Raw genomic sequence first — 26218 nt, forward strand, 5'->3', positions numbered from 1 at the left:
CGTTTTATTCTTATCTAAACACAGGGCTGATAGCTCATATATGGGATTTCAAAGGTCTTTTATTTTGAAACTCCACATCAGAATGTCCTGATTTTTTCTGGGTGAGTAGATGGGGTGTCCTTCGATCACCCTGCAGTGAGATGAGTCTTGCATCAGGGAGAGATTTCGTTTTATTCTTATCTAAACACAGGGCTGATAGCTCATATATGGGATTTCAAAGGTCTTTTATTTTGAAACTCCACATCAGAATGTCCTGATTTTTTCTGGGTGAGTAGATTGGGTGTCCTTCGATCACCCTGCAGTGAGATGAGTCTTGCATCAGGGAGAGATTTCGTTTTATTCTTATCTAAACACGGGGCTGATAGCTCATATATGGGATTTCAAAGGTCTTTTATTTGTAACTCCACATCAGAATGTCCTGATTTTTTCTGGGTGAGTAGATGGGCTGTCCTTCTATCACCCTGCAGTGAGATGAGTCTTGCATCAGGGAGGGATTTCGTTGTATTCTTATCTAAACACAGGGCTGATAGCTCATATATGAGATTTCAAAGGTCTTTTATTTTGAAACTCCACATCAGAATGTCCTGATTTTTTCTGGGTGAGTAGATGGGGTGTCCTTCTATCACCCTGCAGTGAGATGAGTCTTGCATCAGGGAGAGATTTCGTTTTATTCTTATCTAAACACAGGGCTGATAGCTCATATATGGGATTTCAAAGGTCTTTTATTTTGAAACTCCACATCAGAATGTCCTGATTTTTTCTGGGTGAGTAGATGGGGTGTCCTTCGATCACCCTGCAGTGAGATGAGTCTTGCATCAGGGAGAGATTTCGTTTTATTCTTATCTAAACACAGGGCTGATAGCTCATATATGGGATTTCAAAGGTCTTTTATTTTGAAACTCCACATCAGAATGTCCTGATTTTTTCTGGGTGAGTAGATTGGGTGTCCTTCGATCACCCTGCAGTGAGATGAGTCTTGCATCAGGGAGAGATTTCGTTTTATTCTTATCTAAACACGGGGCTGATAGCTCATATATGGGATTTCAAAGGTCTTTTATTTTGTAACTCCACATCAGAATGTCCTGATTTTTTCTGGGTGAGTAGATGGGCTGTCCTTCTATCACCCTGCAGTGAGATGAGTCTTGCATCAGGGAGGGATTTCGTTGTATTCTTATCTAAACACAGGGCTGATAGCTCATATATGAGATTTCAAAGGTCTTTTATTTTGAAACTCCACATCAGAATGTCCTGATTTTTTCTGGGTGAGTAGATGGGGTGTCCTTCTATCACCCTGCAGTGAGATGAGTCTTGCATCAGGGAGAGATTTCGTTTTATTCTTATCTAAACACAGGGCTGATAGCTCATATATGGGATTTCAAAGGTCTTTTATTTTGAAACTCCACATCAGAATGTCCTGATTTTTTCTGGGTGAGTAGATGGGGTGTCCTTCGATCACCCTGCAGTGAGATGAGTCTTGCATCAGGGAGAGATTTCGTTTTATTCTTATCTAAACACAGGGCTGATAGCTCATATATGAGATTTCAATATGAGATTTCAAAGGACTTTTATTTTGAAACTCCTTACATTTTACATTTACTCGTGGTAGTTATACGTAGTTTGTTTTAAATAATTATTCATCACATTATATAGTACATATTTCTTAATTTAATATGTTTGGTTTGTTTTTATAGGTGCTTTTGTTATTGACCGAATAAGCGCTGGGATTTTACCGTAATGCTTCTAATATTCGCGCACCCCAATATCACGTGCGGGCTGGCTTGACTGTGTTTTCCCAAGTGGAGGCTGGCTTGACCGCAGTAATGAAGCGGGACAGTGAACTGTTCTCCCGTGAGAGGGCGATCAAGAAAAGAGTGAGCGGCCCCGTTGAGGGAGTTTACAGATGAAAAGACACAGAAAGACAGAAGCACAATAACAACAAGTAGGCTATATTTAGGTGTTTTTTTTGTAAATAACCGACGGTATCAAGAGGAAGTAAAGTCCCCTGGTTTGTCCTTTATACCCTAACTGCCATGAGACAACTCAAAATCAAGTTTCCAAAATCCGACACTGAGGTGGTCTTAACGCACCGGCAGATGGCAGCGCTGACAAAGTGTGTTTCCCGCAGCGATACGCTACAATACTAATTGTACAAACTCCCGCTCTCTCCAGAGGGGCAGGTCAGCCACAAAGGCCAAACAGGCCGTTGCCTGGGCAACATTAGCCCGTACCTGTGCACGCATAGACATATAAAGAGTAGACGCCGCATTGGCTGCTGGGGCGCAAGAAATACGGCCGCCATCTTGGACCGGTCATCCTACAGACATTCTACCCAGAGACAGCAGAGGTTTCAAGATGCCAGAGCACTGTGCGGTGTATTGCTGTGCAAATCGGCGGACGATTGCGAACAGGGGTCGGGGGATTACTTTTCACAAGTAAGATTCAACATTATTATTGTACTGTATTGATGTCCGCCAGCGAAATCGTAGCCAGCAAACATTATGTGTATGGCCAACTGAGACTTTATAAATCATATGCTGCTGTAACAAGTGCATTTCCCCGTTGTGGGATGAATAAAGTAAAATCTAATCTAATCTATCTATGAAGAAGGAAGAAAATAAGCTTGACCTCCTTCTTAAAAAATGTTTGTGTTGACTCTCAAATCTCCCGTTTTTATTTTGAAGGTTTCCCAAAGACAAAGATATGAGGAAGAAGTGGGAAGTTGCTTTGAGGAGGGAAGGGTTCACTGCAAGCGAGTCATCCGTGATTTGCAGTGAGCATTGTAAGCAGGACGAGTTTGACAGGACAGGACAGATTGTCCGACTCAGAGATGGTGTTATTCCCTCCATCTTCAGCTTCCCGGTTCACCTCCAAAGAGTAGGTGTATCATCATAAAGCTAATAGCATTCATACATGTAAATATTCTATTATCAATAACAGGGCTGTGTGTGTGTGTGTGTGTGTGTGTGTGTGTGTGTGTGTGTGTGTGTGTGTGTGTGTGTGTGTGTGTGTGTGTGTGTGTGTGTGTGTGTGTGTGTGTGTGTGTGTGTGTGTGTGTGTGTGTGTGTGTGTGTGTGTGTGTGTGTGTGTGTGTGTGTGTGTGTGTGTGTGTGTGTGTGTGTGTGTGTGTGTGTGTGTGTGTGTGTGTGTGTGTGTGTGTGTGTGTGTGTGTGTGTGTGTGTGTGTGTGTGTTCTTTTCAAGTATTATGCTTCTTCATTTTAGCTGGAAAAGGGCAGGACTACGTCTACTTCCAGAAAAGCTGAAGAGAGCCTGTCTGTGGCCCCTCAGGACGACCCAGAAGCTTCAACCTCACACTCACAACCTCAGCCTAATGATGTGAGTATTTCTATTTTCAACATCATTCATAATGGTCCTAGACAAAGTAAAATCTCTCTTGTTTGATGCCACTCATATTAAACACACTCACAAATAAACCCATACACACACAATTGAAGACATGTTGAACATGCATTCCTGGCACACTCACTCACACACGCGTGTGCACACACACACACACACACACACACACGCATGATGCTGGCAGTGGCTTTGACAGGTGATGACTATAAGAAAGAATGTGGGCCATACTCTAGTTGTGTCAAAGTGATGTGTGTGAAGTGAAACATCACTCAAACCATGTTCATCCCTCTTTCTAGGATCATAGCTATGTCTCGCCTGCTTCTCTTAAGGCCAGACTCAATGAAGCTTTAGCAAGAGTGGAGAGTCTCGAGCGAGAGAGGAAGAATGCCATGGCTAGAGAAAAGAGGGCAGAGACCACAGTGAGGACTCTTTTGGGGGATTTGAGGGAAAAGAACCTCATTAATGAAGAACTCAAAGAGAGGCTTGATTTCTACTCGGGTAAAATGAAATTAGCACTTTGAAATGCATGTACATCTTACTCTTACACTCTTTATTAAACTCCTTTGTTATTATATGAAGGGGACTTATAAAAAATGTCTCATACAATTTCAGATCTTCAAATAGACTTCAAGGCAAAGCAGGGCCATGAGTACTCAAAGGACCACAGAGAGTGTGCCCTCACTCTCCATCTACATGGTCCAAAGGCATACAAATACCTCAGAGAGACTAAAAATCTTCCCCTCCCTCATCCACATACATTACAAAGGTAGTCTTAATGTTGTTCAATTTAATTTTTGGAAATTACGGTTGCAAATACGTTAAATAGCTACTTCTCAATTTTTTTTTTTACAGGTGGCTGTGTTCGGTGGATGGCAAGCCTGGCCTGAACAAGATGATGCTGGATATGCTGGAGAGAAGATGCCAGGACGACCAGGCTCAATATGGATGTGTTTCACTCATGTTGGATGCCATGGCCATCAGGAAACATGTGCAATATAATCCACATAACCAGTCAATGTCTGCTTTTGTAGACATGGGTGATGGAATCAATGAGACCGATGCTGCTACTGAGGCTCTTGTGTTCATGGTGGTTGGCCTACACGGACATTGGAAGGCTCCCATTGCATATTACCTGACGAAGTCTCTGTCACCTGAAACACAAAGGGTCCTTCTCAGTCATGCTTTGGAGGAGCTGCATGCACGGGGCATTCGGGTGGTATCTGTCACGATGGATGGGCATGCCTCCAACGTCAGCATGTGCAACCAACTTGGGTGTGAGCTGAAGGGAAACCCACAGGAGCCGCTTCAAACCAGTTTCCCGCATCCCTCGACTGGCGACAAAGTATTTGTAATGACGGATGCATGCCACATGCTGAAGTTAGTAATATGTTGCAGGTAAATGATGATTGTTGTAGATCTATTTGTACAAGTTATGTCTCTTCTGCTAAAAGTTGTATCTAAATATTGTTGTCTGTTCATTTGCACGTTATGGCTGGACGTGATGATCAACATGTTGCTGTTTGTACTTGTTTGAGCAGTGACTGAATCTTTCTCTGCAGGCATACAGTCCAATTGCAACGACCACCGGACAGATCAAGTGGACGTTCATCAATCATCTCAATGATGTGCAAAAAAAAGACAGACTGCATGCTGCCAATAAAATCACAGACACACATGTCTACTTTGAGAACCACAAGATGAGGGTGTCCCTGAGTCGCTCCGTGTCAGTTGCTCTCCGCACAGTGAGGGATCTGAGGTACTCTCAGTTTAAAGACTGTGAGGCAACGGCAGAATTCATTGAGGTAAACAGTTAGTGATTATAGAACCAAGTACGTGTTTGTTTTTAAATAATTGATCAAAATGTGATTTGAGCATCAGGAACAATTTGTTGATAATTCTCTAAGTTCAACATGCAAATATTTTCATGAACCGTGATATTGCATATTCATAAATACAAAAGTTTGTATATAACCTTACACAAACCTTCACACATGTTAGAGTGGTAAAGCTCTGTGTGAAATTTGCTGTAGCACAAAGCAGCCTGTGGAGAGAAGGAAGTCAAGCAAATACTAAGTTTGCATGTTGCACGTTGAACATACAGTTTAGAAATAAGTACTAAGTACTAATAGATGAGTATTGATTACAACTATCTGATACCTAATGAAACACTGTAATGATAGTGATTTAGATGCCGATATTTCTTTATAGATGATTGACAGGCTGTTTGATACAATGAATGGACGCAATCCTCGTGCCAAAGGATTCAAATCTCCCTTGGGTGCTTTGAATTGGATGGAGAGGAAAGCATTTTTGTCAAGAGCCAGGGAGTACTTGCTCACTTTGGTGACAAAAGATGGAACACCACTTCACCGATCCAAGAGGTCTATTAAAATAGTGCTTGTTATTCATGCATGAAAAGTTCACGACATGAGTTCAACGATACTCTGTTCCGTTATGCATCGAGTTCATAAGATGCTCTGTTCTCTACATCAGGTTCATATGATGCTACTGTTACAATGTGTTTTCCTTTAGTTTTGTCTGCTAACATGATGCTCTTTTATTTCAATGTTTTTCTGTGTTCACTTTGTTTGTTGGAATTATCTTGTATTCATTGTTTTTGAGGTCCCAGGTGCTTCTAAATGGTATGTATTACACAACATCAAGTTTTGCAGGTGTCAGAAGGAGGGTATGTATGTTGAAATGATGTTCTCTTGTTTCAATGTTTTTCAATCTGCAGTTTTGTTTCTATTTAAATGATCTTGTATTCAGTGTTTTTGAGGTCCCAGATGCTTCTAATGGTACGTATTACACAACATCAAGCACATGTCGGTGTCAAAATGGTATGTATTGCATGTGTTCTTGCATGTGTTCTTGTTCTCAAGTTATCCCAGTTCTGCAATTACATTGTTCCTAGTTAGCTAAGTGTCCTACAAGTATACTGTATATGTTTTGCCATGATCAGAGTAATAACATGTTTTTCTTTTGCAGGTACTTGTCAGTCATCGGATTTGTCATTAACATCGACACGTTGATGCTGATGATTCCTGAACTGCTCCAAGTTCAGCGGTATGTCCTCACCTACAGGTTCAGCCAGGATCACTTGGAGCTCCTATTTAATTCCATCAGAGCGTCAGGTAGGGTTGATGTTCTTTTAATTGCAATACATTCTGAAAATGACTTATGAGTAATGTATGTATTGTGTGCCTGTTTTCCATACAAGGTGGCTGGAATAACAATCCATCTGCACGCCAGTTCCAGGCCATCTTCCGCCGTCTGATGGTTCGGTGTGGTGTTTCACCTAGTGAGACAGGCAATGTGGCAGCCCAAGATCACACTGTGTCCCTGTCTGCGGTAGAGATGTCCTCTGCTGAAACTGCTGAAGAGCACCCATCTCCATTCGCCAACATTTCGGCTGTTGTGAGTGACCACAGCTATCTTCCCACTCGGTTTGGTGGTCTGGTGGAAAATGCGCTGGTCTACATTGCAGGATTTGTAGTCCGGCAGATTCTGCGAAAGCTGTCCTGTGATGTGTGCCGTGCAAGCTTGGTCAGAGATGCTGTACCTTCATCATTTGATGAGAGCTACCACCTTCTAGCCCTGAAAAACAACGGTGGCCTAGTGATTCCATCACAAGGCACAGTGAAGGTGCTGAGAGCTGCAGAGAGGGTCATTCGCCAAGCTTCAACAAGGCAAGCTCCAAAGGTGTCGACAGTCACCTACATCGTCCGGGAGGAGATTGGAACGGAGGATGTTTTTCAGCTTGGGGAACACATTGAGGAGACGCAGTTTGGCATCGACAACCATTATTCCGACTTGTTGTCATTGGTTGTGTCTGTGTTTCTGAAAATAAGACTACACCACATTGCCAAACTCACCTCTCTTGACCTGCAGAAAGGGAGCACGAGAAAGAAGCTCTGCAAAACAGTCCTGTTTCAGGGCTTTTAGCTCATTTAAACTTTCATGAGCAACTTTGTGTAAATATGGTTTGGGGCGGGGTGGTGTCATGTTCTTGTGTTTAACTTGAAAATTTACATTTTTTATATAAATATAGATGTAGATTTTCATTTTTTCTGACATAGATATTCATTTTTACTGATATATAACTTCTGTCTATGTATAATGTATTATTGTTTCTTCATTTTTCAACTTATTAAAATAGCTGAGTAGTAGGCCTACACAATCTGCTTCTGCTTCTCTATCATATAGACCATTAGTGTTTTTTTATATGTGTGTGTGTGTGTGTGTGTGTGTGTGTATATATTAGCCTACATTATATATCGTGTGACTTTTGCAAAATACCTATCATACATAACATATAGGCTATCAAATACCAGAATATTCTATTGCTGTTAAGCCTACTATGAATATTCAAATACGCCGAATCGTGTGTCCGGTATCATGCCTACATATATGACGTTTGTAGAAAGAAAGAAAACGTGAAAATCAGTTTTGTATTCAGCGAGTTATGATTCATTAAATGCGCTGACACTTCATTGCGCCTGCCAGACAGATTACACTGAGTGGAGCGGGTGACCGGTCCAAGATGGCGGCCCCACGGCTCGTCAGCGCCAATAGGCAGCAGCGGTCGATGCGGCGTCTACTCTTTATATGTCTATAGAGGCTTCTCAATACTCAAATTTCCCCTCCTCGACTCCCCTCCTCGAGACTTAGTCCCGCCCACAGGAGATGCGAGCGGAGGACCGAGGAGGGGAACCGGGGAAAGAGGAGGGGAAGCAGCAGACGTTTAAAGAAATGAGAACTCCTCTCCTCTGAGCGGTCATATTAAAGCGACGTCCGTTCATTATTACGTGGCAACAGCTGCATCAGCTGTCGAGTGTTTTGTCATATTTTATAATCTCTGTTAGATCAGCTGAACATTGTTCCCCCACATATTTACCTTGAATTCATTGAGAGTGCGGTATAATGAGACAATAACAGGCTACAGATGCGGACACACACACACAAATATATTTATATAAATATATGCAATTTAAAGTATGAGAGCACTCTCATAATAACGTAACACAATCAGAGACTGGATATATCCCCCCCCCCCCCCCCCCCCTCTCTCTCTGGTCGCTGAAATGGGGAATTGAAATTACGGGCCAAAAGTTGTATTTGCAAGTATTAAAAGTAAGCAGAGGACACCAAACCAACTGAGACCTGTCTGTCCGCCGCATCTGCGCACACACTGTACCACACACACACCTACACACTGTACAGGACATACCTACACACTGTACCACACACACACACACACACACACACACACACACACACACACACACACACACACACACACACACACACACACACACACACACACACACACACACACACACACACACACACACACACACACACACACACACCTACACACTGTACCATACACACCTAAGCTCCTAAAGCATAATCAGGCTACAGCCGTTGTGTATTTTAGTATGTGAAGCACTAAATGTTCTTAGAAAAATATCGACTCTTTGTTTGTATATATCTACTAAACTAAAGCAAATAAAGAGAGTAGGTCTGTTATACTGAGTGATATTTATTTTACACACTGCTCTGCTTTCTGCAGGACCTCACAGCTGTTCTCACTGTAAACATCGCGTTGCGATGAGAGCAGTTTCTAAAATAATATCCAGGGGATGCATGCAGAGCTGTCATTGGCTGAGATAAGTCCGGCCGTGTGTCACGCCTCCACCGTTCCCGGAAATGCATCCGCGGAGGAGCCGTGGAGGAACCATCAGTGTATCCTCGGTTATAGCTCCTCCAGAGAGCCTCCTCGACGCTCGATCCTCGGTCCTCGGTGTGCATTTAGAGAAATGAGACGTCCTTCAAAATGGCGCGCTGAAATTCATTTCCGGGTCACTACCGGAGGACCGAGGAGTCGAGGAGTCGAGGAGGGGAAATTTGAGTATTGAGAAGCCTCTTATGTGTGCACGTCCCTGGATGATGTCCATTCTTTGTGCCGTGTCGAGATGTTGGCATGGCCCTTTAAATCTCCAGCAGAAGGAGGCATGTGGGCGGGGCTGCGAACGGAAACCCGGAAGCCAGCCGGAATCCACCACACCTCACCTCTTATTTGTATGGCGATACTTGCAGCAGTGTTCCTAACATCACGTCTTCCAGCAGGTCAGTGTTTGAGCTTTCAGTGAATCTTTACCTCTGTTCCTAAGACTTTACTGTGCTAAAGATAATGACATGTTTCAGGCTAGCTCAATGTAGCATTAAGAAAGTGCACCCTACTCAGTCAGAATCAGAATACCTTTATTAGTCCCACAGAGGGGACATTTCCAGCGTTACAGCAGGAAAGAGCCACAGACAGCTTAGTGTTGCATATCTTACATGCATTAAAAAAAGTACTAAGTTATAATATAATAAACAATATCCTTAAAAAGTACTAAGTTATAATATAATAATAAACAATATGCTAAAAAAAGATAAAAAGTTACATCATTTTCAAAAATACAGATCAAAAACAAATCAAATCCTGTAGCAGTTCTTAGGATTTAGCAGCCCGGTATATATTACGGTTATTAAAGATGGCATATGTATATAAAGTATATAATGTAGCCAATTATGACCTAATGTTATGCTGATGAGGGCAACACTAGGGAGACTAGAAAATGCGTGTGAATGCTGTAAACGGCTGAAAATGCAGAAAAAGCTGAATATTTGATTAGCTGAATGGTCTCTGTAGCTGCTTTTAGCTACAAAAACCAAGTAAGTGTGTTGCTGAACTTAGCGGAGAAATGCAGAAAAGTGAAATAATTTGAATCAAATTGTTACAGCTCAAATGCATTGCAATGACTGCTGACTGTTGAAAACTTGAAAGTGAAATGTTAAACTGGAAGAGTAGGAAAAATAGTGAAGAAGCTTAATATTTAAAAGAAAAGGTTTAAAAAAAGGTATAAACAACAACATGTATAGTCTCAATGTCCTGATATAGCTGAATAATTTAATTGTTGAATGGTTTCTGCAGCTGAAAGTAGGCTGAAGGAGTTAGATATTAAATGTAAGTAGTAGTGAATGAATGTTTACAAAAACACCGGGATCCTCCCATTGAGTTACATGTTAAAAGAGTTGAAACAGCTGAATATTTCAAAAAGTATAAAATATTTTGAAAAAGTTGAAAGTTTCCCATCATGTGCTGAAAAGGCTGAATAGTTTGATATTTGAATGGTTTATGTAGCTGAAATTATGCTGAAGTTATGGAGAGCTAAACTATTTGGTGAAATAATAATAAGATAATTTAAAAATCGAAGAACTATAGTGGGATGCTGTAAACTCACGTTACTTCTGGGAAAGCATAGTACATGACATAGTAGACTGCGAGCACGTGGCAGCTTGTGACACACACACACACACACACACACACACACACACACACACACACACACACACACACACACACACACACACACACACACACACACACACACACACACACACACACACACACACACACACACACACACAGGACTGATGCATGTTCACTAAGACACACACATAAACAGCCTTAAAATCACAAACTGCCATTACCAAAACACTATTCCTTACAAAGTGCTTCATGTTCTACCAAAAACGGCATTGTTTCACTGAAATTAAAGTGCTTTAAGAGTCACATTCTTAACGAAAATCTATTCACACAAAGTACTTTAGACTGATGCATATCAGGGCTCGAAAGTAACGGTTGCCATTGGCAACCATTCAGAATAAATGTCAACTACTTCTTGGCCTTTGGTTGCCATCAGTGGCAACTAGTGATGTGTCGGTCGCGAATGAGCCGTTTTTTGTTTGTTTTTTGTTAAGTAATACAAGACATGATGATGATGATGATGATGATGATGATGATGATGATGATGATGATCTCCACGCTACAGCTGCTCCGTGCATGCATGCAGTGACATGTAATATCCAAGGATTAGAGACGGTTGGATGCTGCTGTTTTGAGCATTGCAATATATTTATTTTCGCTATGTTATTTATTTATGATTATCCTTAGGCTCAGCAAAGATTTGATGTAAGCTGCTGCTGTCTTTTTTTCTATAGTTAATAGTTACTGAAATAGAGCCCTGCTGTTTTGTCATGGCCTTTTCTTTAAATATAATTTTAAAATGTCCATACAGTAGCCCCTTTTTTAAATGTCTATGCTTAAGTTTGTATAGGTGTTGCTATCTGCTTTGTGTAGCATGGTTCCACAAGCAAGTCAGTGCATTCACTGGGTGGTATCAGAGAGTTACACGTAGGGTTGGGTATCGTTTGAATTTCCACGATTCCGATTCCACTTTTCGATTCCGGTTCTTAACGGTTCTCAATTCCGATTATTTGAGGGGCAGAGTAAAAAAAATGATACATGCTTCTTCCACCAAAAAGATTACATTTATTCGAGAAACTTTTACACAGGTTAGTTTACAGTAATATTCACATTAATCAGTCTGTTTATATTCACTGCTATGTAACTGTAACCTGAGAACCACTGAAGCTACAACAGTGCAACTTTTAAAGGAACCCCCCCCCCATTACTAGAGACTAGATCTAGGGCAGGGGTGCCCAACCTTTTTTTAACCGAGAGCTACTTTTAAAGTTGCCAGTCTGCCGAGATCTACCAGTCCAAATAGAGAGGCGTAGCCATTACTGACAGCCTACTACCAGGTAAATACACACTTCTACTTGTATAAAACTGACCTTTGTACGATTAATACTTCATAAAATACTGCAGATCCTTTATCTTACCTCTTTCTAATCGACACACATACAAGTATTTAACAGAATTTGCACAACAGTGTTCTTGATACAGAGTTGGAGTTTATTCACACGTCACTACAGTGGGTAATGTTTTCAAGAAACATTGAACAGTGCTGCCACATATGACACAGGAAAAAAGAAAAGACTCTGAACCCTTTCTTTGCCATTATATAAAAATAGTGTTGCTACAAAAGTATAAATTAGGCTTACTAATAAGACAACTCAGATCTGAAGCTACACAGGAATCTGCTGCAATAGTGCAATAAAAAAAACAAAATTAATAGAATCGAACCCTTTTTTTGTTGCATTTTAGTAGATTATAAAAAGAAATGCCTTTTAAAATAGGATGCAAGCAACACTAGTTTCTTAACCTGAATTGATAATAGACTATAATCAATTTAAGTTTGTAGTCTTATACCATTGTGTACAATAATTATAATGAATAAGTTCAAACAAACTCAAACTTACAGCTGATTAATAACGGTATCTAACTTGAGTTTTTATCATATCAGAAAACCTGTTGAAATGCAACTGTTAATTTTATTACGCGTCTGCAGCCTCCAGGAAAGCTTCTTTCACAACTTCGCCGTCTTTGAAAGACTTCATGTGTTACGCAAGAACGTGACTGACACGATAAGATGCTATGGTAGCAGCCTTGCTCTTGTTGTTGGGCCTGGTGAAAATGGACTGCTGTGCATTTAGCTGTCCTTTCAGGCCCCTCCCCTTTTGGGAGCGCAGAATTAGGAGGGAATTCCGTCTCGTAGCGTTTGTGCACTGTTTTGAAATGCCGCTCCTAAATTACCCTTCTTCGATAAAGCCTCGCTCGCATTGCAGATGAGACAGATGGACTTTGAATTGGAATAGATACAAAAATAATCATCCTCCCACTCGGAGTGAAAATGATATATGTGTTGCTTCTTGTGTGTGTGCGGACTGTCACTCCTGGTGTTGACACGGACAACGTTAGCGAACTAGTGCACTGCCCACCAGCCACGCCCCGACACATGGGGTCACGCCGGCCAATCACAAAGCTTTGATACGTTCAAGTTAGGGGTGTAACGGTTCACAGAAGTCACGGTTCGGTTAGTACCTCGGTTTGGGGGTCACGGTTCGGTACGGGTTCGGTACAACAAGAAAAAGCAAAAAAAAGTCCCAAATGCGTAATTCCAGGTTTGTTGTTATTTATTTTTGAACAGTAGTGCAAGTTTCAGTTTCAAAATAAGGAACTCTGACATTTTGAATAATTAACTGTATTAAACAGTTAAAAACAAACCACAAACAGCACCACACACTCAGATGGCCATATTATCTATAATGGCTGATGTCAAACTAAAAGGTTTCATTAAGCTGTAAAACTAAAAAGAATGTCTTGAAAATATTACATCATAAATAATAAGAAAGTGTTTCCAGAGCGCAAAGTCGTTGAAAAACATTATGCCAAAAGCTTCCGTTATTTATTTTGGTTTCACCGCTTTCATGTCTATTGGCTTCTTAAAAACAGCGGGGATCAGCTGTTGAACTGCTGTTGTCTTTTGCCGGGCTGCGGTGATTGGCAAATCTGGGTGATGCCTTCTGATATGATTTAGCATGTTTGGCGTGTGTTACCATTAGCATACCGCACCGCTGTAGAACAACGCCGACACACCGTCCTCGTCCACCACTCGCACACTTCATCGTTATTGTAGTCCACAGGGAACCCGAAATGTTCCCACACAGCTGATTTAAAAGAAGCAGGTGGGTTCTAGCTCCTGTGTGTTATCTGAAATCGCCATACTAACTTTTCTTCTTCTTGTATGTAGTTCATTTTGTTGTTGTTTCTTCTTGTTCTTCATTTGTTGTTTAAGGGCGGCTGGCAAACAGCTTTTAGGCGCAATACCGCCCCCTGGATTATATATAGTGTAGTGGATACTGCCCTGAATGACAGACTTTTTTCACACTCGTAAAAAAAAAGGCGCATTCGCCGTGTGACTGCATGTGCCGAATCGTGACGTCCGAATCGTGACGTCCGAACCGTGACGGTACGGGACGAATACGGATACCGTTACACCCCTAGTTCAAGTGCATTATTCTGGCACAGGAAGATTATGTTATAGGACATTAACGATAAAACTGAATATTGTTGTTCTATTTTTAGACACATCTCGCGATCGACTGGGAATCTCCCCAGGGGCACCCCTGATCTAGGGGGTACAACTCTAAACACCCATATGAAAAATATTGGTTTACATTTTAATAATTAAATAAGTATGTGAACATAACCAATAACCTACCATAGCCAATAACAAATACATGTAACGTATTTTATTTTTGTTGTTCATATCTTATTTTACTTTTTTATTTATGCAAATTTTTGTATTTCCAGTTTAAAATGATATGTCTGGTTTACTGTCCTATAGTATACATTGGAATGATTTCAAACCTGTTTTATCCCAATAATTATAAAGGAGTGCCTTGGAAATATATGTTTACATAAATTGTGATCAAAACATTTGAGACCCACTGAGATAACTTAGACCAGTGGTCACCAACCTTTTTAAGCCCAAGATCACCGGCCTAGGTGAAAGGCGAGATCTACCTATTGCAGAATTGAGTGAAAAAGACGGCCAGTGCTTCCAATTTGAGGCCTTTTATATAGGCTAATTGCATCTGAATTACTGTTACAATGAAGGCTCCATAATCAGCTCACGGCATATAGGCAGGGGTAAAGTGCTATTTTTTACGAGTAGGGGGCGGACCTCACCTCCTCTAGGGGGGTCTGGGGGGGATGCCTCCCCGGGAAGATTTTTTTTTAAATATTGAAGTTAAAAGCATCAATCTGGTGCACTTTGAGAGCAACATGAGATCTATGGATACTAGGGATGGGAACGATTAATCGAATATTCGAATATTCGAAATTATTCAGGTGTTCGAATAATTATTCATGTATTCGAATATGAGTTATGAATATTTTTATTATTATTTTTTTTTTTTTTTATTAATTCTTTTTTTGGGAGATGCCTAAGTTGATTACATATTATCAAATTGAATAATTCAATGAATACGACAGAGCCATAGCTAAATGCGGGCAGAGCTGGTGATCTCTCTCTCTCTCGCGTCCGGTTATACTTCACTCGTGTTTATGTCCAAATCCATCAGATCTAGCTAGTTCTAGCCAATGATATGGCTGCTGCCCCTCCCTGACTCAAACCTCATTTTAGGCCCAAATGTGGCGCAAATGAGCTCCGCAGCCGTTGCGAGGTTCCGGCGCTAACATTTCATGAGCGTGCTCCCCCGCCCTCCGTCAACACTCGCGACACATGAGTGGCCAGCCTAAACAACAATAAGCGATGCTTGGCAACCGTGTGTGGCGGCAAAGTACATAGACATTTTGACAGGAGAGATTTAGTTTTGCCGGTATTCAACATATTTTACCAGTCATAGTCCATGACAGACAGACATGGCGTCAAAAAGGAGTAATGTGTGGAAATATTTCGACCAGGTTAGTGAGTGCGGTGTAGAGGTCAAACTATGCCAAATGAAACTTATATATACATGCTATACATGCTATACCTTGCTATATCCGCAACCTCCGTTCCAGAGGGTCTTCTCTACAGCTGGCCTGATTGTGAATCGCCTCCACACATGAAAGCTGTAGGCTGTCAAACTGTGATCACTAGTTCAATACATTTGACAAATTCGACTTGGTTTCTACACTTATTTGAACATGTATGTATTTCTAAAAAATTATTGAGAAAAAATTGGGTACAAAAAAAAAATCAGAAATTTTTTTTGCACATTTTTTTTTGCCCAATTTTTTTTTTTTATAGGATATTTAAATTTCGGTTAACCGTTTTTTGGGGGGTCGAATATACAATTACTTTCAAATTCCCATCCCTAATGGATACCTCTCTCAGCACCCATATGAAACAGAACTGTAAACAGATTTTCTTTTTCTTTATGAATATTATACAAATCACTCTCCTTTTAAACTGTATTCTTGTTTTACTGCCATATAGTATTTCATACCTGTTTTTCATTTATTCTCTTATTGTTTGTATAACTATAATGAACATATGAAGGTGTGCCGCGGAAATAATCTTTTGAATAATTTGTGACAAAACTAGGGGTGTAACGGTATCCGTATTCGTCCCGTACCATCACGGTTGGGACGTCACGGTTCGGCACATGCAGTAACACGGCGAATAGGCCTTTTTTTACGAGTGGGAAAAAAGTCTGTCACTCAGGGCAGTATTACACTATATATAATCCAGGGGGCGGTATTGCGCCTAAAAGCCAGCCGCCCGTAAATAACAAATGAAGAACAAGAACAAAACACAACAAAACGAACACAATACATGAAGAAGAAAAGTTAGCTATGGCGAGTTCGCACAACACACAGGAGCTAGAAGACCCACCTGCTTCTTTTAAATCAGGTGTGTGGGAACATTTCGGGTTCCCTGTGGACTACAACAATGATGGGGTGCGAGTTGTGGATCGGACGAGGACGGTGTGTCGGCGTTGTTCGACAGCGGTGCGGTATGCTATTGGTAACACGTCAAACATGCTCAATCACCTCCGAGTCAGTCTCAGTCCCCAGCGAGAGGGTTTTCTCGACGGCAGGTGACATAGTTACCGCCAACAGATCTGCCCTCACTTCTGACAACGTAGACAAACTCATCTTTTTGAAGAACAACTTGAAAATAGAGTAAAGCTTGAGTACCTTTATTTAGGCATAATGGCCTCACACACTCACAAGTTAATTACACATGTTAGACATTGCTCCTAAAGGTACAGATGTTATTTTGTTTTATATTTATCATTGTATTTATTTTATATTTTGACATCAGGAGATGTTATACAGTTCTGTATTGCCTTTTATTGATTGTGATTGAAACACTTTCTTATTTATTTTAATATTTTCAAGACATTCTTTTTAGTTGTTCAGCTTATTTAACCTTTTAGTTTGACATCAGCCATTATAAATAATATGGCCATCTGAGTGTGTGTGTTACTGTTTGTGGTTTGTTTTTAACTGTGTAATACAGTTAATGGCTCCAAATGTTAGAGTTCCTTATTTTCATACCAAAACTTGCACTACTGTTAAAAATAAATAACAGCAAAAGAAAATATGCATTTGGGACTTTGTTGTACCGAACCCGTACCGAACCGTGACCCCCAAACCGAGGTATGAACCGAACCGTGACTTCTGTGAACCGTTACACTCCTAGACAAAACCGTTCTAAACACTCAGAGTCCTTTAGCTCACCTGAGCCCCTCAGTCTGACAGGGGAGGACTCTCCTCCAGCTTGTTGTGGAAACAGCTCCTTATGTCCGTTAGTGCAGCTAGCTAACCAGATGCTAACATCACGGTCCCCGCTGGCACTGGTCCCTCTCTCTCCCTCTCTCTCTATCACACTAAATGCGCTATTGCCACACACACACACACACACACACACACACACACACACACACACACACACACACACACACACACACACACACACACACACACACACACACACACACACACACACACACACACACACACACACACACACCACACACACACACCACACACACACACACACACACACACACACACACACACACACACACACACACACACACACAGCCGAGCTTGAATGACACAAGCACACGTGTATTTCCATGCAACTCTCTCGTTGGTCTGGTGTCTTGCATCTGTTGCATTCACTGGCACTGGTCCCTCTCTCTCCCTCTCTCTCTATCACACTAAATGCGCTATTGCCACACACACACACACACACACACACACACACACACACACACACACACACACACACACACACACACACACACACACACACACACACACACACACACACACACACACACACACACACACACACACACACACACACACACACACACACACACACACACACACAGCCGAGCTTGAATGACACAAGCACACGTGTATTTCCATGCAACTCTCTCGTTGGTCTGGTGTCTTGCATCTGTTGCATTCACTGAACACGGGAAACTGCAGTCCTGCCCTTACCTCACTGAGCTGTAGTTATCAGCCTCTCAGTCTGACTGGAGAGGACTCTCCCTCCACATCATTGTAGAAACATCTTCTTCTTATATCCGTTAGAGCAGCTAGCACCAGATGCTAATAACAACTGCGCCGGTACCGGTGCGCCCTTCTCTCTCTCCCTCGCACTGTGGCTGTGAGCTGCGGGAGCCAGATAAACCAACATCCCCCATTTTCATCACTTACAGCGCCCATCGTACAGGGCAAATGAAACGTGTAACCGGGGTGAAAAGGGTGTTACATTTACTTAATTATGAATGTTGTTACATCAAGGCCGAAAATTAGGATGAGCACCAACGGTCAAAACTTTATTTTTTCCTCCCAGAGCTGTCAGCGCAGCGCCTCCACAGATCTGGCGCCCTAGGCGAACATCTATAACGCCAGTACTATGGGCCCGGATGGGCCGGCCCTGGTCTCAGGTTACGCTGTAGGAAGTGTAGGTACAACGCTACATTTCTCGACCCGCCGCAGTCATACGGTAGGCTACGGAGAGTGGCGAGAAACATTTCCTCAGGCATCTGGTTTAGTATACCAGCAATTGATTATATAAATATATACAATTTCAGATTCAAACAAGTATGAGAGCACTCTCATAATAACGTAACACTGTCAGAGACTGGATATACCCCCCCCCCCCCCTCTCTGGTCGCTACAATGAGGAAAATAAATTACAGGCCAAAAGTTGTATTTACAAGTAAGCTATTAAAAGTAAGCATAGGACACCAAACCAACTGAGACCCATCTGTCCGCTGCATCTACGCACTGTACAACACACACCTCACACTGTACCACACACACACACACTGTACCACACACACTGCTCCTAAAGCATAATCAGGCTACAGCCGTTGTGTATTTTATTATGTGAAGCACTAAATGGTCTTAGAAAAATATGGACTCTTTGTTTGTAGATATCTACTAAACTACAGCACATAAAGAGAGTAGGCCTGTTATACTGAGTGATATATATTGTATACACTGCTCTGCTTTCTGCACCTCACAGCTGTTCTCTCTGTAAACATCGCGTCGCGTTGAAAGCAGCTAATAAAATAATATCAACGCTCGATCCTCGGTCCTCGAAGTGCATTTAGAGAAATTAAATGTCTTTCAACATGGCGCGCTGAAATTCATTTCCGGGTCACTACCGGAGGACCGAGGAGTCGAGGAGGGGTAATTAGTGAAATGAGAAAGGGTATGTTTATAGTTTTGGTAGTATATTTTCGAGTCGCTCGATGAACCGCGTCGTTATCTGCCTACAAGCTGCTGCTCGCTGTGTCATTGACCCGCTCTCTCTGCCCTGTAAGGCTCCACTGTTACCTGTGATCCCTGACCCCCCTCAGAGCTTGCTGCAGTCAGTGGGATGGAGGAGGCGGCCAGGTGCTTCCTGGGGAGGTTTGTGGAGGAGTTCCCGGCTGCTCTGGAGGAGGGGGGTGCACTGCCCGTCAGCCCCCTGAGCCGCACAGTATCTCTGGGGGAGCTGCAGGGAGAGAGCCTGGAGCTGGGTCTCAGGTTGCTGGCTGCCAGGTAGGACGTGCGTGTGTGTGTGTGTGTGTGTGTGTGTGTGTGTGTGTGTGTGTGTGTGTGTGTGTGTGTGTGTGTGTGTGTGTGTGTGTGTGTGTGTGTGTGTGTGTGTGTGTGTGTGTGTGTGTGTGTGTGTGTGTGTGTGTGTGTGTGTGTGTGTGTGTGTGTGTGTGTGTGTGGTCTCACTTGCACTGTGCAAACATGTGTGAAGCAAGAACAGTTGGTCTGTTTGTTCTCGCTCATGCCCTGCCAAGAATGCTCCACATCCTGTCTGAAGAGACCCCATTGTTATCCCCATGTCCTGTTTCCTAAGCCCAGAATTGTTCTGCAACAGGAATGTAATTCTGTAAAAGAGAATGGACATTTCCTGTTTGGATCTTGACAAAATACACCGTGTGTGTGTGTGCAGGGGGGCTCCTGCAGGCTTCAGTGCCCTCCTCTGCCAGGCAGCGCAGTGCCAGCTGCTGCAGGATGACCTCTCACCTTTTCACTGCCCCCAGGAGGCTGAGGACGACCAGGAGGAGGAACAGCCAGTCGCCTGTGAGTGTTATTTGGGAAGCTGCCGTTTGTGGTGCTGTTGAAACATACCGTGTGATATTGAGGGGTTTCCCAAGACTAGAGATGCACTCGTGTCTCATCCTACGGTGAGAGTAAAGATTTGCTCACTGTGTGAACACCCGACTCAAACAGAACTTACATCTGATTTACACGGTCAGATGCTCAGACAGACCCCTGCCGGGGACGGCTGGTCTGCTGCCACACAGTCCGAGTCCGCAGCAGCCCTTCTCCCAGTGGTCAGGAGAACACTCGCTTCCAGGGCGGAAACTAGCCCAGGGTTTTAAATAGGGCCGCAGCAGCAGCTGATGTATTAGCACGGCCCTACCCAATACCCCCAATACCCCCAATACCCCCAAACACTCCAGTGAATTTCTTCACTCGATTCTTGTTGCCAACTTGGTAATAAATCCCAATCCTACTTTTCTTTATTACTGTTTGCCTGCTGTTCTTTTATTAGGAAGTTAAAAAGGTCAATTCTTTCTCAACTGTCTAATTTATGTTGCTGCGAAAACCACCTCCTTCAAACAATCGCTTTTATTCAAGTTCCTCAGCGAAAAAGTGTCCAATGCCACATTGAGACATGTCATTAACTTCATAATTGATCCTCCCCGATACTCGTTCTAATTGGATGAGCCTGATGTACCCTGTGCTACATAGAGTCCTTGCTTCTGGTTCTGGTTTGATCTCCAGCAGCTCTGGAGGAGAGACTCCTTAAGACTGTGCTACATAGAGTCCTTGCTTCTGGTTCTGGTTTGATCTCCAGCAGCTCTGGAGGAGAGACTCCTTAAGACTGAGTGCTAGCTAGTCACTGCCTGTGTTTCTGCTGACAGGCTGCTTTCTAGGAGCTGGAACCGGCTGTCCTCTGCTCCTAGAAACCGATGATGTAAAACCAAACACGTTCATTTGTCATGTATTGTATTTCCAATGGCGGAGAAGTATTAGAGAAGACTGTGACTAATTGATTTATTTTATTTGTGTCTTCCCTTCAGTGCTTCAGTCGGAGGCAGTCCAACGTCTTTTCCTCAACAAGCTTATAAATGTGGCGCTGGCATGGCATCGAAACCTCCCTGAGCCCCTCCCCCCCCCTCCCCGCTTCCTCCGCTGCTCTGTCCACGCCATTAAGAACACGAGGAGGAAGATGGAGGACAAACACCTGGCACTGGCGGAGTTCAACCAGCTGTTTGGGTTCAAGGTACGAGATGCAAAGAAATAATAATATACTCTTCGTGGGTTTGTTTAAAAAAAGCTGCATGCTTTAAATGCCGTTCCGCGTCCAGGACAGAGAGCAGTGTGCCTACTACGCTGTGTTCGACGGCCATGGAGGGGTGGACGCTGCCACCTACGCTGCCACGCACCTCCACGTGGCCCTGAGCAGACAGGAGACCCTGCAGAGGGACCCCGCCACTGCCCTGAAACAAGCCTTCACTCACACAGACCACATGTTCAGGGGCAAAGCCAAGAGAGAGGTATGAAGGGCGCCACAGGTGACCTTGCTTACAACTCCTATTTTGTATTGCTTTTATTCTTATCAGCTGGGTATCCCTCTTATTATTTTATTTAGCTGCTGTTCCACTCCTAATATCCCTTTGGCATTATCTCCAATTATGACCCATTACTAGAATAATTCATTTAAGAGAAATACTGTAAATCGATGCAATTGATATAAAGGATCCATTACAAAGTACTTGAATCGTATAAGATTAATAACACTAATAACTATAGTTTAAATACTAAGTAACTATAGTTTGTTTTTGATATTAACTTCTCTACCATCTGCATAATGTTGTGTATATAACAATGATTGTTATGTTTGTGTTCACCTGAAGCCACCTCTCTTTTATCAACATGTGGAGGAAGTGTGCAGCCTAAAAGGAGCCCAGCCTCACAGCTCCTCCTCTGCTCGCTGATTCTCTGTCTGCTCAGGAACCCAGGCTCAGCTCTGTGTGTGTTGTGTGTGTTGTCAGCGGCTGCGGAGCGGCACTACAGGCGTGGCTGTGCTGATCCAGGGTCAGCAGCTGACCGTGGCCTGGCTGGGAGACTCTCAGGCCACACTGGTCAGAAAGGGACAGGCTGTGACGCTCATGGAGCCCCATAAACCAGACCGAGAGGTGGGGATGATGCACACTTGCTCACTTCTCAGTGTTATGTTCTCCCAGCAGAGGAGGTCAGGAAATATCACATGATCAATTCATAGGGGTACAGCAGGGGGAGGTTCTGGGGCAGGTGGAGCATGAAACCTCATCTCCGTGTGATCGGGGGCTGTTCTATCTCAAAAGCATTGGACGGCTCCAAAGTCTTGAGGTCTCTTTTGTCCTCCCCTCCCCAGGATGAGAGACAGAGGATTGAGGATCTCGGTGGCTGCGTCACCTTTATGGGTTGCTGGCGTGTGAATGGCACCTATGCCGTATCCAGAGCGATAGGTGAGTCCTTTTTACGTTTGGGCTTAGGTAGTACTGATATATGATTGGATAAAAGCTCCAACATTAACAATCATTACTGGACGCAGCGCAACACAGAGATGAGCTATAAGATGAAGAGAATAGACTATTGGAAATAATGTAATATGTTAATAGAAAAACCCGATATTAAAAGGTTAGTCAGGGGTTCTGCGAGTGTTTAGGCCCACCACGGCCTCCACTGCAGGGCTACCAATGTTTTTGTAAAAACAAGAGAGCCGAGACGATGGAACTTCCAGAACATCACCTGTCCTGACTTTGTGGTCATGTTTAATATCACATTAGTCGACTGTATATGATCAACAGGAATTCTGACACATCTTCTGCAGACAATGACTCCCTCTTGTGGACATTAGGAAATCTGCAAAATAGACCCGATCATTTCCTTAAAATGGGTCATTATTACATTTCTGAATCCTGTCTGCAGCATTTATTTTTTATATATCTTAAATTGTTATTAGCAAAAGCAGTGACACCGATTCATCTTTAGTAAACATTTAGTAAGATAAGATTCCAGGCCTGGAGTCAGTCTGAAGAGGTACAGCTGTGTTTCGCTGACGCTGTCCAACCAATCCACATCCCTGCTGCAGGTGACTTTGACCAGAAGCCCTACGTGTCCGGAGAGGCTGACTGCTTCACCACCCAGCTGAGCGGGGACGAGGACTACGTGCTGCTGGCGTGCGATGGCTTCTTTGATGCAGTCCAACCTTCAGAAGTCCCACAACTGGTCCTGGATGCACTCAGGCAGTCTGATGACCCCGAGGGCAGGTGGGACGCTCCGCTGGATCCCTCCGAGGAGACTGTGGGGGTGAGAGTGGCTCAGCGGCTGGTAGCCCATGCCAAGGCGGCGGGCTCATGTGACAACATCACCGTGATGCTGGTGTTCCTGCACCCACCAGAGCAGCTGCTGGCTCAGAGCTCCGCCATGGGGCCGGCACAGGATGCGCCGGCGCATCAGTGAAGAAGGTCTGCTGCTCACACACCACTGGGCCCAGCTGCTGCCTGACTCAGCATTTCTCTGACCGTCTTCCTCCACAGTGTCTGTCCCAGGTCCTGCAGACTGGCAGGGCTTTTTAACACGGCAGGGCGGAGTCACTCTTTGCCTGCTTCAACAAGGCCCTTTGAATAAAGATGTGTTGAATGGGGCAGCGGTCCAAAGGCAAAAGTGATCCAAGGGCCTCTTCTGAGTATCCTGCAGCCAAGCATCCGCCCAGGCTCGGTCTCAGTCAGAGGAGGATGAGAGGAGTAAAGTCCACAAATCGAGATATAGTCAACCTTACAGTATATGTGCAAATGACTATTCTCCACAGTGTTCCACATTTCTACTTTAAATGTGTCATATCAACTTTAGTCAAAACTCTTCGCCTTTATACCAAATTACATACGTTATGAAGTTAATATTCAAATGTTTTCTCAGTATTTAAACTATTTTCTTAACATGTCTGTTACATTCTACTAATGCAAACAAAGGAGTAGCTATCTCCCTCCTCCCGTTGGTTTCACTTACTGTAGGCCCTGAGAGTGCTTCATAAGTGTGTGAGTTATTATGTTCAGAAAAAGGTCCGCTTAAAGCACATGATCCAGATGTGTAGGACTTTGTTTTGGTCTTCATTCTCTGTATTACTGTTGTTGGTCAATATCAAATGTTCTCTGCATTAACCATATTTGATTTTAAAATGAAATGTAGCTTTTGGATCGCAAACAACCTTTGAGCTCATGTTTGGAAGAGGTTCAGTGTTTCAGGCTCTGCAGTGCGATAGGATTCACACGGACACTATTTCAAGTGTCTTCAACACTTTCAGCTGCAGCAAATACTTTCATTGGTGCATGCAGGATAGTGAATCCAGGTGGGAGCTGTACTCTTCTGCGATTAAGAGTATTTAGCACTATAAAGGAAAACGACTTTGTGACATAGAACTGAATGCATGCTGAGGTAAAGGAGTATCATTTACTCGACCACACCCTTCTGACTCCTTTGTTTTTACACATGTTTAACTGTTCTTTATTATGCCTTATTGAAAACATTAATATAGATATTTCTACTGTTACGATTTGAGTTGTAATATTGTGTATTTCTAACAAGATGATGAGCTTTTTACATACTATCAACAGCTTCATTAAAATCAATGACATGTGTATGTTAATACTGTTATTAAATCATACATCAGTATTTTGTTCTACTTTTTTTCATAAATCAACTTGTAAAGGGCTAAAAACTACAAAATATTCAATCATTTTTAGGATTTTAACCCTTTAAATGCCTGTTTGATTATTTGAATGACATCATTTATTAATGATACACAAATTACATATTTTCAATATAATAATTAGCGGGGCTTATTAGAGTCTTGGATATGTCAAAGATTAACAACAAAATTGATATGATTGCATTATTTTTTTGCGTAGTGTCAAAAATGCCTCATTGACTTCCATTCAAACCACATGTTTTGATCTCACTGCCATTGCAGTATAACACCATGCATTTTGTAATGTCAGCATTTCATTCAGAAGAAAATTAGTGATATTTGACATTTCTACTATGTTCCACCAGATTCAACCATTTTCCCACTGTAGGCGGAGCCATGAAATTCTTGTATTTTTGCCAGTTACATTGTTATATATGGGGGCCGTGCACTGATTATTTCAGGGGGGGGGGGGGGGTGTTTCTCAAAAAAAGGGCAATAAGAAATACTCAAAATGTTGGCTATTGGGAACATACGACAAACTATTCTTAGAGTTAAACGTATTTGAAATTGTCGGAATTTCAAATCGACTCCCAGGTAATATTCAAATACATTTCACTAAAAGACAAAGGAATTATAATTTAAGGGGATTATTCCAATTCACTAATGTTAGGGTGCGCACAACCAAGCAAGGTTTTTGTATTTCTGTTTGTGGGCTTAACTGATAAAAAAAATGCGTCCAGCTTCACAGGGACTAAGACTAAGTTAACACAAGCACTGTAAAACTGGAAGGAAAGAGAGAATCCTGCTACCCTGTAAAGGTGCAGTAACTGCAATTACCACTCAGGAACCCGACAGCAGGTGAAGGGTGAGCTCGCCTGGCGTGTTCTAAGGTTTTAACAGATAAGTGACAGTTTAACTTTACTGACTTAACGTGCGGTAAAGATACTAACAAAACAATGCAATCAATGCGGGTAAACATATAAATAAAACTACAAGCGGTAACCATTTGGCCTTTGGTGTCACACGTTTCTTTAGGGCACAAAGGCCATTGAGGGAAAAATTAGGGTTTGGAGCTTACAAATAAATAACTTCACTTTCTGATAAGAAAAACATACGAATGACATGGAAAACAAATGACTTTCTATATCAATAATGTCAAACATTATATCATCATAGGCCTATGCCTCCTTAGTATTACCGTATATAAAATGAAATACTCTATTTTGAATAGTGTTCGGTATGTTTTCTATCTACAACTTCTCCCATTCACAAATCAAAAAATCAGAGCAGAGCAAATTTCAGAGCAGAAGAAACAGCCTTCAAGGGTCAAACTCTGCTC

The 26218-nt window shown here is 42.5% G+C and overlaps 1 protein-coding gene across 2 annotated transcripts; it reads left to right on the top strand.

The window, feature by feature from the left end:
• Positions 1-9163: 9163 nt before the first annotated feature.
• ppm1f (protein phosphatase, Mg2+/Mn2+ dependent, 1F) lies at positions 9164-24863 on the top strand. 2 transcript variants are annotated; one of them, XM_034091595.2, is made up of 8 exons: positions 9164-9490; positions 19499-19682; positions 20089-20219; positions 21227-21429; positions 21515-21703; positions 22202-22345; positions 22564-22657; positions 23284-24863. In XM_034091595.2, exons 1-8 carry the CDS (start codon positions 9337-9339, stop codon positions 23652-23654), a joined length of 1470 nt encoding a protein of 489 aa, XP_033947486.1. In that variant the 5' UTR covers positions 9164-9336; the 3' UTR covers positions 23655-24863. The 2 variants fall into 2 exon arrangements, with proteins under 2 accessions (XP_033947486.1, XP_033947487.1); XM_034091596.1 differs by having other exon boundaries at positions 9408-9490; positions 19463-19682.
• Positions 24864-26218: the final 1355 nt, after the last annotated feature.

This window comes from Pseudochaenichthys georgianus, chromosome 9 (assembly GCF_902827115.2).
Source record: "Pseudochaenichthys georgianus chromosome 9, fPseGeo1.2, whole genome shotgun sequence".
In the NCBI taxonomy this organism is placed as follows: domain Eukaryota; kingdom Metazoa; phylum Chordata; class Actinopteri; order Perciformes; family Channichthyidae; genus Pseudochaenichthys; species Pseudochaenichthys georgianus.